At 36.6% G+C, this 12,244-nt stretch overlaps 3 protein-coding genes and 1 pseudogene across 5 annotated transcripts; 2 read left to right on the top strand and 2 right to left on the bottom strand.

The window, feature by feature from the left end:
• Positions 1 to 1,295: 1,295 nt before the first annotated feature.
• On the bottom strand, positions 1,296 to 2,035 carry LOC117616216 (annotated as a pseudogene).
• A 1,702-nt stretch (positions 2,036 to 3,737) lies between these two features.
• On the top strand, positions 3,738 to 5,996 carry LOC117620381. The gene is made up of 4 exons (XM_034350567.1): positions 3,738 to 3,745; positions 4,302 to 4,781; positions 5,398 to 5,461; positions 5,532 to 5,996. The coding sequence occupies exons 1-4, from the start codon at positions 3,738 to 3,740 to the stop codon at positions 5,994 to 5,996; spliced, it is 1,017 nt and encodes a 338-aa protein (XP_034206458.1).
• Positions 5,997 to 6,802: 806 nt separating this feature from the next.
• On the bottom strand, positions 6,803 to 7,783 carry LOC117615662. Its single transcript, XM_034344789.1, has one exon. It carries the CDS (start codon positions 7,778 to 7,780, stop codon positions 7,019 to 7,021), a length of 762 nt encoding a protein of 253 aa, XP_034200680.1. The 5' UTR covers positions 7,781 to 7,783; the 3' UTR covers positions 6,803 to 7,018.
• A 1,812-nt stretch (positions 7,784 to 9,595) lies between these two features.
• Positions 9,596 to 11,935, top strand: LOC117634273 (50S ribosomal protein L24-like). 3 transcript variants are annotated; one of them, XM_034368317.1, is made up of 7 exons: positions 9,596 to 9,719; positions 10,040 to 10,092; positions 10,363 to 10,441; positions 10,523 to 10,618; positions 10,951 to 11,054; positions 11,149 to 11,285; positions 11,385 to 11,935. In XM_034368317.1, the coding sequence occupies exons 3-7, from the start codon at positions 10,382 to 10,384 to the stop codon at positions 11,465 to 11,467; spliced, it is 480 nt and encodes a 159-aa protein (XP_034224208.1). In that variant the 5' UTR covers positions 9,596 to 9,719; positions 10,040 to 10,092; positions 10,363 to 10,381; the 3' UTR covers positions 11,468 to 11,935. The 3 variants fall into 3 exon arrangements, with proteins under 3 accessions (XP_034224208.1, XP_034224200.1, XP_034224217.1); XM_034368326.1 differs by having other exon boundaries at positions 9,700 to 9,771; XM_034368309.1 differs by lacking the exon at positions 10,040 to 10,092 and having other exon boundaries at positions 9,646 to 9,719.
• The last annotated feature ends 309 nt before the right edge of the window (positions 11,936 to 12,244 follow it).

The following is a 12,244-nucleotide window of genomic DNA, read 5'->3' as shown; positions in this document are numbered from 1 at the left end:
CATGTAAAAAATATTTATGTATTTATTATATGAAAAGAAAAAATGCATTTTTTTAATATTTTTAAGGTAGATTTTATTTTTTCAAAGTAAAATTCAATGTTTGAAGAGCTAAAGTCAACTTATCAATCATGAAAAAAGAGAAAGAGGTAGCAACTTTATGACTGAGGTTGAAGAAGCAGTTGGGGAAAGTTTTTCTGAAATGACTCACCTATTTTAGAATACTAAAACGATTAAAAATGTTATTTACATTTACATGTATATGACTTTAAAAATCAATAAACATCAAAATTGTTCGTGTATACTTTATGGAGTTTGAATACATTGTCATGTATATGCACCTTGCTTGTTCGTTTCTTCCTATTGAATTCATACATTTGTATTAATTATAAATAAATTGGTCATTTGCATGTCATTCCACCTGTCTCACACAATCCCTTGGATCTTGAGTCCAGTATGTGAGAACTTGTAAATGCTTGACTAATTGACTTTATATGCAACACTTCATATAAGAGACTTCTTGATAACCATGTTTTTCTGTCATTGGTTGAACAATCTAACCCTTACGTACCAAATAGAAATCTTTTGATCTTGTTGATTTCATAATGCATTGCATTTTATATGGCATGTTGTTCGTGTCGTTGAATATTATAAATAAAATTACCAACTTTTTTACCATTCTATCCTCTATTTTTTAACAACATTTTCAATTAGAAATTATTATTTTTAACTCATGACATTTGATGGATTTTTAAAGATTTACATAAAAGGAGCTTCGCCACTTCTCTTTTGATCCTTTCATATGTTTTATTATTTTCTTTCTTTCAATTATTTGGTGATGGTTTGAATTTTTAAGCTTTTAGAATTGATATTGACATAAACCAAATACAAAAACAAATTCTTCCAACTCCATATTCTTAATAAGATTTGGATTAAATTTTTTTTTTCAGTTGACACAAAATCCACTAAAACAAAATGGTCATCAACAAATGCACAACTCATGCATTTTCTAAAGTGAGTAGTGCTTCAAGTACTGGTAGTGCTCAAAATTCTAATACGCATATAAAAAATAAATAAAAAACTAACTACCAAACCATGCAACAAAATATAGATATCAATAATTTTTATTCGGATACATATTATTTAGATGAGTATTAAATTATATATAAATATTTAAAATCCAGGTACATATCATCCAAAATACAACATGGTTAAAATTAAAGTTGACTCGTGAAGTTTTGTTATTGTAGTAAATTAAGGTAATGGCAAGTTTAAAGGGCTTCCATGCTAAGCATAACTCAAGCATCTTCCGAAGTGAGTAATGCTTCAACTGTCGGGGAAGTGGAACAGCCAGATGATATAGTTGAGAAGCATCCATTCCAAGTGCCAGAGAGCTACACACGCCAGAGCCAACCAAACGATTATAGACTCCGGGCCAAACTCCGGCCGGCTCATAGTGGCGAGCTTCGCGGATCTCAGTATAGACCTGCACAAAGAGATTCTTTCAACTTTGTAAACGCTTCTTTTGTTAAGGGCATGAGATTTGAACCCATGACCTAAGTTGAGACGTATTGACTTACCTTGTTAGTACTAGTGGTGGAAAGTGGTCCATTCCACGGGTTCCTCCACCCCAGCAGCCAGTCACAGTTATTACCATTGTTGTTCTTACCGCGATACGCAACAGCCGCAACAGATCCACCAGTAGCCATACCACTGGTTTTGATGACATACAAAAAGGCACCCCACTGCCCATTTGCAATCTGTGTTGGGTATGGGGCGCGCCCAATGTTGCCATACCAACAAGTCTTATTGTGTCCCCAGTGGCATTGTAAACAAGGCAAAGTGTGGAAACTCCATAACCAGATTGCTTCTTCAAATTCTCCACATAATTTCGGGCATTGATGTCCTTCCCCTCGGCGTTTTCCATATTAAGGGCCACATGAGCCCTTTCTTTTCTTCCTATTTTCTTACCTATATACTCTGGCAGCGCCTGTACAGTTTGGTCTGTGACGGGGGTGCCAAACACGTTAGAAGGCATCCCTGGCTCTATATATGTTCTCCACCCCTCCACCTATATATACAATCTTATTCTATTTTCTCTCTATATATACACACAACACACACACACGGATAGGAGAGAACTGACCCTCCCAGATTCCAGCAAATACCCTTAGTTGTGTAATTAAAATTTGGAATTTTCAAATGTAAGAGCTCGGTTGGTGAAGAGCATTCTCTTGCACCCGAGGTCCTAAGTTTGATTCCCCCTCTCCCAATATTGTTTAACACGAAGAAAAAAAATCTCTCTGTTGCCTCACCAGTTGAACGTGATGAAAATAAGAGAAGAGATATACGTATGTCAAAAACAATTTGCATAATGGAAAGAGCATCTTATCTGCCGAGGCTAGTTTCAAATATTCCTATGTCCACATAACATTGGCATACTTGTCAAATTTAAGGGAAATATATATTCTAGCTGAGGTTCGAAAATGTAATGAAAGTGAAACTGAAGTTGAGCGATGAAGCTCAGTTCACACTACAAACAATTAATTAGTCTCCCTTAGAAAGGAGAAAGATTAGGTGTGAATAAAAAGAAGAATAAACAAAAGAAGCAACTGCCAATCTATATTGGTGATCGGTCACATCCAATATAAAGGAGAAAAATTCCGATCCTGATGCATCGAATTCACGAGCAAAGAATTGTCCTTTTGAACAAATATCTACAAAAAATTCGACTATACTTTCTTGGAGCATATGTTCATTAATTTTGTAAGACACAATTGGATGTCGAAACGATTTCTGATTTGTTTAATTTTTTGCAGTGGTAATCCATGAATGTAGACTTAAAAAATAGATTGTTTGGATCATTGAAAAAAAATTTGTAGGGGACCCTAGAAGGTGTCCCTCAAATAAAATTATCTTAGGAGATCCCCCAATAAAAAGAAACTACATATATGGGTCATGCTAGGAAGACCAACTTTAGATACCAACATATATATATATATATATTATCCAATGGTGTCCATGAGTTTTAAACTAATGACATTCTACAATTTGAAAAATTATAGAATACAAACTATTGACTAATGAATCTAGTTGTGGGAATTTAATCTCAAAATACATCCATCGTTACATTTTTTATGTGAACATTTGTATTTGATCCACAAGTCCTAACAATCTCCACTGGGATCAAATCACAATTCACCTTCCTCTCTAAATCTGAATCATTTGAAGCATCCATTGGTCTCTACACGATTATGTACCATGTTCACAAATCTCATGTCCAATGCCATTTTCCTTCATTTTCCTCTCTAAATCTGAATCATTTGAAGCATCCATTGGGCCGCCTAGGGCTCTCTCTCTCCGCCCATTGGGCAACTGAGCCGCCTCCACCTCATATGTCCCAACCATCGGCTTTGATGCCCCTTGGGTTCGTCGTGTCTTCTCAGCAGTGGCGGACTCATAATTTTGTCCATGTGGGGAATAAAAAAATTTCAACCATCTACATATAACTTTAAGATTTGTGAATGCATATAATAAGAACAGAATGGAACAAACCTGTAAAAATAATTGAAGTAACGACTTTTTACTTTCTTTGGGCTGCAGAATTTGGTAGAATATAGGGCTTTAGTCTAAAAGCTTGAAAGCTTTATGTATTGGGTGGGCCTTGTGGGCACTAGACACTTGACGCCACTAAAACATCATTCATGGCTAAACGAAGAGCCTTATGCATTATAATTTATATGGGAAGGTCTGTCAGTGCTTCTTAGCTCATCCCCAGGGGAAGCAGATGGCATTGATGTTGTGCCCAATATACCGAAAAATATAGGAGCTTGAAATGTTTGAAAATTTTGCTTGATGAATGCTACTTCGCTAGCGAATACTTTACATAAAATAAACATTCTACCCGTATTACTATTATTTAACGTCTTTTTAATTAGAGGTAATACGCAATATTGCACATAATGTGTTCATCCTAACTTTAATTTTTTAATAAAAATGCAATTAATAAAGAGAATATGATATTTTTTTGGTCATAGACAGAGAATATGATAAAAGAATAAAAAGCAGGAATTATATTCTTTACAAACTTAATATTCAAGCATTGAATTGAAACAAAATGAAAACAACTGAAGAAAATAAAAGTAGGCTGCATGCAATTTGTGTCAAAAAAGAGAGAGAAGTGGGGTTCTGTTGTTCCCCTTCGCTTAAACTAAACGCTCATCCATCCTAACAATTTCCTGCATACATCAATCGGCCTCACTCCAATTACGGCTGCACACTTTACCCTTCTCAACCGTGAGCAGTTGCGCCAGCTCGCTCGTATACTACAAAGAAGCGGAGGCCATCCACCACATCAAATTCAGATCTGAACCGGAACGCGCAAAATACCTAAAGGACTCCAGAGCTAGTAACCAGTCGTCGATAGGCCTTTTGGATGCCGGAAATGCGTTAGAAGGCAGGTTTCGAAACGACGATGCTCGGGCTTCTGTTGCTCGGGAAATCTTTGGTTACATAGTAAACGGCACCAACCATGCACTCCAGAGCGTCCCGAATTATAGCCTGCGAAAGGATTACGTGGAGAAAATCACAGAGCATGTGGAAATGCTTGGCAATGCACTGGAAGTGGCGGATGGTGTTGTCTATGTGGCCAAGGAAGCGACCGAATACAGGAGAGCTATGTACGAGTACACCAGGAGGCATCAAACTAGTGGTGGTTCAGTATCACGCCAGTTCTCAAGATGGCTCGAGGAGAGCGGCATTAAGTTTGAGGGCCTTGTGCAAAGGTATATATATATATATATATATATATGTTTATTTAATTCTTTAGTCATTTGACTAAATGATGATTGATTTCTTTTGTGTTTACTAAATATATCATGCTCTCGTCTAATTATATGATCAAGATTAGATACTGCGAGCGAATGATTTTATATATATATATATATATATATATATATATATATATATTGCAATCATGATAAATGGATGCTTGGTGTGGATAATATTTACTCCACACTCCATGTTCAAAGTTCGATTGATGATTTTTGCAAGCATACGTAGTAGACAACTCACTATGCCAAATTTTACTTTAGACAATATACAACGATCGATAAAAATGAAAATAAGTGTTGTTAGTATATTATGCATCGTTTTTATAAATAATAAGACTGAATAGTAGAAAAACATCAACATAAATCTTCGTGATTGTTAAATGCATGATTTTGTTATTTTAAGGTAGCTAGTTGCTCTTTGCACTCCAGGAAGGATCGATATATTTGGGAAAGGAAGTTGTGAGTCATGCAAATGCATATTGCTTTTGCGACATTGTGTGTGGTCCTCACATACACAGTCATTTGCCAACCTTAATCTAATGAGGTTTCTTCAATGTCACTCATGCAGGTATCAGGCCCAACTTAAATTCCAAGGACGTTTCAAGGACCTGAAAGATGTACAAAAGATACAGGTAATTAATGATTCCTAAGACAAACTAGACGCGCAAATTTACGATTAGACTTTAACACATGCATGTGCAGGCGTATGAGGAAATCATAGTGGCATCTGGCGGGAGGGGAAGTGTTAGAATTAACCGGTTATTAAAGGGCTTTAGGGCTGCCGGCATAGCGGTGAACCTTTTCGTTGCAGGCCTGACTGTATGGGAAATATTTACAGCGGATATCCCACTTGAAAAGGCAACACATGAAGCTGTAGTGATTGCAGCATCAGCCGGTGGTTTGTTGCTGGGAGAAGTAGTTGGGGTTGCCCTGGCAACTTGTGTCTGCCCAAATCCTGTCTCCGTTGTGATGGTAGGAATAATATTTGGCATTGCAGGAGCTTTTCTCCTAGGGGAATTCGCCGGCTGGTTGGTTAATTTAATTTTTGAGGCTGGAGGTAGTTTCAACACCCTGAGCACTGACGGGCATCAATGCTACATCGCACCGATGCCTAATGGCGTGATTTTGGCGCTCCAAATTGTGCATCAGAGTCAACTTAAAAATTAACGATATATATATATATATGATCAGTCCCGATCTCTTGGACCCCTGTAGTCCAAGAGATTTATGGTCACTCACCGTTGGATGTAAATTCAACGGTTCACTCATTTATGACTTGAATCGGGTAATAATCATTTATGTCATATTGCATTTATATATATCATTTTGAACAATTGGATTAATATCCAACGGTGGGTGACCACAATCTCTTGGACTCCTGTGGTCCAAGAGATCGGGACTGTATATATGATGTGGGTATATATTTCTTTGGATATAGTTGCTCCTCCTCACTCCTCTTAATGAGGGACTCTCTTCTCTACATTCCTACCTCTAACATGGATATGAAATAAATAATATTAATGCCCATACAAAATCATAGTTGTCTTTGTAGCTAAGGTGGAAGAGATTATAGAATATTACAGTAGTACAGTCACGTAATACGTCTTGTATATGTGTTATAATATAAGGATATTTGTAGATACTATCTCTAAAATGGGGAAAAATAAACCTTGTCGTTCACCCATATTATAACACGTATACAAAATATGTACCATATAGTCATATTACTGTAGTATTAGTACGGGATTATAATGGTATAAAAATACAAAGTAATACTCTTTTGACATCTGAAACAATATATATGTCATTAATAAATATTTTTACTAACTTTATGAATAAATCATCAACCGCTCCCATTTACTCTCTCTCCTCCCCATTAATTGGCAAACCCTTTACCCCTCTTCTTCTTCCTCCCTTCTTCGACCCTCTCTCCTCCCAATTAATTAACTTTATGAATAAATCTTCAACTGCTCCCATTTATAATAACTACAATAATTTGAGCAAAATCTAGAAGATGATTCCCAAGCTGGTTCAGTTCGGATGATATATTGGATTAATATACAGTACATGACATACTCCATGAAACGCTTTTCTTCCACTCTAGATGGAGAAAATAATTAAAACAAAACAAATAGAAAGAATACAAAGGAAAGGAAATATATCGAAGAAAACCGCATATATTCTCACCATCAATAGTAGAGCTGTGGAGAAGAATTAAAAAGAGCGTTACGAAGAGGAGTTGAAGATCCTTTTTTCCAGAAAAACAAATCTTGCACAAGAGGGACAATAGGCTTCTTCTTCATTATTTTATTTTCTCTTTTTCCTCCGCCATTTTTCTGAGTGCCAATGCTCAATATCTGAGCCAAAGAGGTAGAATCCTCCATCCTTATCATCCACTCCCTCTTGTTCTTCTCTTCCTCCATCATCAAACCATGATTGGTACCGGTAAATGGCGATGATCTTGCAGCCACATGCAGTACATTGCTAGCCATTGCTGCATTATTTGCCTCAGCCTGAGCCAACTTGGACATGTTCTTATGAAGCTCTGCGTTCAAGGAGGCCAACGCCACCTCGGTTTCAGACTCTCTCTCCTTCAGCAACTTCAGCTCCACCTTTGTCTCCTCAAGCTCAGCCTCCAGCTTCTTAAGAGTATCCATAACTACTTTATCACCTGCATTCTCCTCCTCATCACCATAACTGCTAACATCTTCGCTTTCTTTATAATTAGCCGGCATCGGCGACAACTTCCATGACGATGAAGGAGTTCTTTGGACAATATTGTTGCCATGAGGCTTGGGGGATGAGTACATTTCTCCAAGAAGGAGGCGGTCGCCAAAGATGGCCACGGCTTCTCTGACGGAGCGGAAGGGTCTGGAGGTGTCAACATTGGCTTGGTAATTGTTGTTAGGGTCTTCTTCAGGAAGCTGAGAATGTTGGGTTTCCAATTCCATGGATACGTGCTGTGTGTACGAAGGTGGAGATTAGGGTTTGAGGAGTGAATATATTTTATTGGGTAGGTTTGGCATGGGCTTTCTTTGCTTGCACTTCAAAATTACAAGAGAGAGAGTTTGTTTCAACTTCAAGGAGTGTGAATTAAGGTGGATGAAGACCTGATAACCACTACATGGGCCGCCTCATGTTTTAAATTTTTTTTAATGGTGAATTAAATACAATTTTTTTTTAAATTGGCAACCAAAAAAAAAAAGAATTAAAAAAACCTGACTACTGAAAGCAGCTTACAACATTTTGATTTTGCCACTAGTTATATTTACTTTTCACCTTGATTATGGCTCAATGAAAAATAACATTAACTTGCAGATCAATGGTCTTATATTCAAATTTTTATGACACTTTGGTAGTGTGTGTGAGAACATCCTCCTCTTGTAGTTTAGACTATGATTTGTATTTTTTTTTTAATTCGATTTTATTAGAGTCAGTCATGAGATTTCATAGACCTAGGCGAAATTGACAAAGAAGTTCTCAATATCTATATATTATACAATCACACACCATAAAAATTATGCTTCGTAATATCATAATCTAAATTTTCAATTTTCAATTAATTCTTGGATACAAATCTCCTCAAACATGGTTTTCTTAGTCTTCACTTTATAAGTTTGGTTCTCCCCAAGCCTCTGAACCAAAATGCACCCCAAGAGAGAAAATTTCAGCAATCCTCCCTAAATTTTATAGACCATGTTTTACTTTGTCCTCTTAACTTTCAGTTTGGTTTTGAACTTTTTATTCTTTCAAAATGTGTCAATGTGACCCAATCTGTCAAGTATGTTAATTGCTTCATCAAATTATCTGTACCGAAGATAAATATATATTCTATTGACGAAAACCCTCAAAAAAAAAAAACCATCTCTAATCACACATACCTTGAAAAAAGAGAAAAAGGGAGGGAGGGGAGGGAGAGAAGGGGTCATTGTTCCTCCTACTCCCGTCTCCTCTCTTCCTTCCCTCCTTACTTTTCCTTCTCTTATCCTCTCATCTTCTTCCTACCCCACCTCCCCTTAGAACATCCCCTCACCTTCCCACTCCTATCTTCTTCTTCATATATTTTTTTTTCCCATATAGGGTTCGAGCTTTGATTTGCTTGGGGACGACGTGGCTGCCTTTTTTAGTTTTTTTTTGGGTCTTTTTGGAGATCTCAGGTTCCACCTCGTGATTTACTTGGTGTCTTTTAGTTTTTGTTTGTTATAAGTGCATCAACTCTTTTTTAGTTTTTTTGCATGTTCATAGTTTCTATTTGTAATTTTTTTACTTGTTAGAGTTTAAAAATTATAGTTTGCAGTTGTAGTTATGCAAAACGACCCATTAATTAATGAATAGAGCGGGTTATTTTCGAGTTGGCAGATTGATTCAAAACCCACCTTTTTTTTGTTGCCAAAGTTAGAAAAGGGGAGGGGGGAACTCACACACATAGGTACTATAGGGGTTTGAACCCAAGACCACTGTATTTTTTTTTTTTTAAGTCAACAACCCAAGACCACTTGAGAGCACACCAAAGTCTAGGTCAATTCAACTAACACCCTATTTATAAATAAATAAAATCAATATAGGTGGCTTCCTCTTTCATTAATTTGTGGGAAAAAAAAATCAAATAAGTAGTGAAAAATCTTATAATATGTTTTTTTGGTAAAAAGAAAGTCATAATTTGGTCCAACTCAAAAAATTAAAAGAATAATTAAGAAAATGTATGTACAAAAATTGTATATTAGCCTAATTTAGGCAATGCGAGCTGTAATCTTACCCGGCCTGGACCCGTCTAGCCCACCCGGCCCGTACTCTTCATACCCGAAAAAAAAGAAAGAAAAGGAAAGTCCTTTGTGTTCTAAATTTCTGCTCCAGGCGCCGCTCCAGCCTCCTCTCCTTTGCTCTCTAACTGTAAGTCCGTCTTCGAATTTCAGTACTCCTCCGTACCACTGACCTTAACCACGTGCTTCTCCGATTCTCTTCTTCTTCTTGTCATTCAGTTTCATTTTATTTTGTTTTTTTCCAAATTCTACTTTAGGGATTTTAGGAATTAGGGATTCAGTTGGGCATTTAGGACTTAGGGATTAAATTTCGAAATTCTAATTTAGGGATTCAGTCAATGCCTAATTTATGAGCTGTGGCTTTATGAATTATCAAGTGGACTACTTGTTTCTAATTGATCATTGATAATTGTATCATTATAGTTTTTAATTGCTCTTTGATAATTTCAGATTTTATCCTTACAATTTTAGTGGCCGGGCAGCTTGCAATCTTGTGTAGACAGGTTAGCAAGTTGTTTTAGTATTAAGGGAAGTTGTGTTACTAAAGTACCAGTACCTAAGTTCTTGGTTGACATGGTTGTTGTGAATTGTAAGATCATCTTACTATTGATTAACCCACTTGCTGCTGATATTAGGAAATGGAGTTATTATGAAACTGAAATGAATTTGAATGTGCTTGTTTCTTATGCTATTAGATTTTATGTAAGTGTGATGCTAATCAGCAATTGAAATACACATCTTTTGGTGTTAATATTTGTTATTGGCTTCTGCAGATATCTGTCTTTGTTTGAAATGGGTTGGAAAGCAGCTGAGAAACTCATTAGGCACTGGAAGGTTCTCAGAGGAGATAATGTGAGGGCGATGAAGATCTTGACCTCTTTGCGTATTTATCTATCTATATCTATAACTGAACTATTCTCATCTCATTTACAGGTGATGATAATAAGGGGCAAAGACAAGGGCGAGACGGGTATCATCAAGCGAGTGATCCGTTCCCAGAATCGTGTCATTGTGGAAGGCAAAAATCTGGTATCAGTCTATCCGTATTATTGGAATAATGTTCCTATCTGATTTTGCCTTACATTCTTTGTACGATTTTCTATTCTTTTTCATTCTTTAGTTTTAGCTTTTAGAAAACTTGTTAAGAATCAGGTCTTTATTTTTTTTCCTTTTTTGCATAAGCTGAATTGGGTCAGTATGTATGGTTGATTGTCTATAAACTGTTTGGTTATTTGTGACAAACATCTTTATTGGTCGGAAGCTCTTCTAATGTTCATAGTATTTGACCCTTATAGTTTATTATAATTCATTTAAATGTTCAGTGGCTATTCTAATGTTGAACAAGTACTCTGTCTTTGCAGGTAAAGAAACATATCAAGCAAGGCCAAGGTCATGAAGGTGGAATTTTTACTGTTGAAGCCCCTCTTCATGCCTCAAATGTGCAAGTTGTTGATCCAGTTACAGGGTATTCGTGCATTGTTAACATTATGTTTCAACGACTGTTGGTGTTTTGCTCTTTGTCTTACTATTCCAATGCGGTGTTTTTTTTGTGTGTGCAGGAAGCCTGTTAAGGTCGGGGTTAAATATCTTGAGGATGGAACAAAAGTTCGAGTATCTAGGGGACTAGGGGCATCTGGATCTATAATCCCTCGCCCTGAGATCTTGAAGATAAGGACTACTCCAAGACCTACTGTTGGTACTTATCTGAAGTCCCGAGATCTATAATGTTCCTTGTAAAAGATATCTTCGTTTCCCATATTTTATGCTGATACTCCGTAATAAACTTTGGTTGCAGCGGGTCCCAAGGATACGCCTATGGATGTCGTGTTGGAGAAGACCTACGATGCTAAAACAGGGAAGGGCATGCCTGCACTTTGAGAGAACACGCGTTTCAGGCCAGATGGAATATGTTACAGAAAAGTTGGAAGCATATTAGTTGTGATTTTTTGGCGAAGGCTTTCTATTTGTTATTTCGTTGGTCGATTGTACAAGCAGATGGCTTGATTTCTATAGAGTTGTTCTCTATACATCATGTCTCATCTTTCTAGGGCTCATATTTCTACGTTCTAAGTGCGAAGCGAAGAATATCAAGTTGAGGAATTTATTTGCATGTCAACCTACGCATCTAGGGGTTATCAAGTTCAGTTTGAGGAGAATTCGAGATTGAATTCTTTATAAGTGAAGGAGACTGATGTGGTACAAGGAAAGTAAAACATTCACAGTCAAGAAAAAGGATGCAAATTCAGAAAATGATTCTCAAGATATTGGTATGATGCAAGCAAGGTGTACCGTTGGGATTTTAGATGCCTATAAACTAATTGCTCAACTTTATTTGGTTGGATTCAACTCGTCAACACAACCTGCGGGCCTATACCATGTTTTACAGTCGCTATTTTCATCCGAAAGAGATAATTTGTTGATTCATTCCAAAACTAAACGAGTTACTAAAATGCTAACTCATTATTTTGTTGATTCACAGAAACTTTAAAATCAGTTTCACAACATTAAGTTAACATGCACTTAAAACTTAAAGCAAATTACGAGAATTGTTTCAATTTATCGACCAAGTAAAGTACAAAAAACACTACCGAGGTTGAACTAAAGACCTCAACCAACTGAATTATACCTCTGCTGGCAAAAATAAAACTAAAATTG

The sequence above is a fragment of the Prunus dulcis genome, chromosome 1 (genome assembly GCF_902201215.1).
Source record: "Prunus dulcis chromosome 1, ALMONDv2, whole genome shotgun sequence".
NCBI classification, from domain to species: domain Eukaryota; kingdom Viridiplantae; phylum Streptophyta; class Magnoliopsida; order Rosales; family Rosaceae; genus Prunus; species Prunus dulcis.
This window is presented reverse-complemented; position numbering and strand designations above follow the sequence as displayed.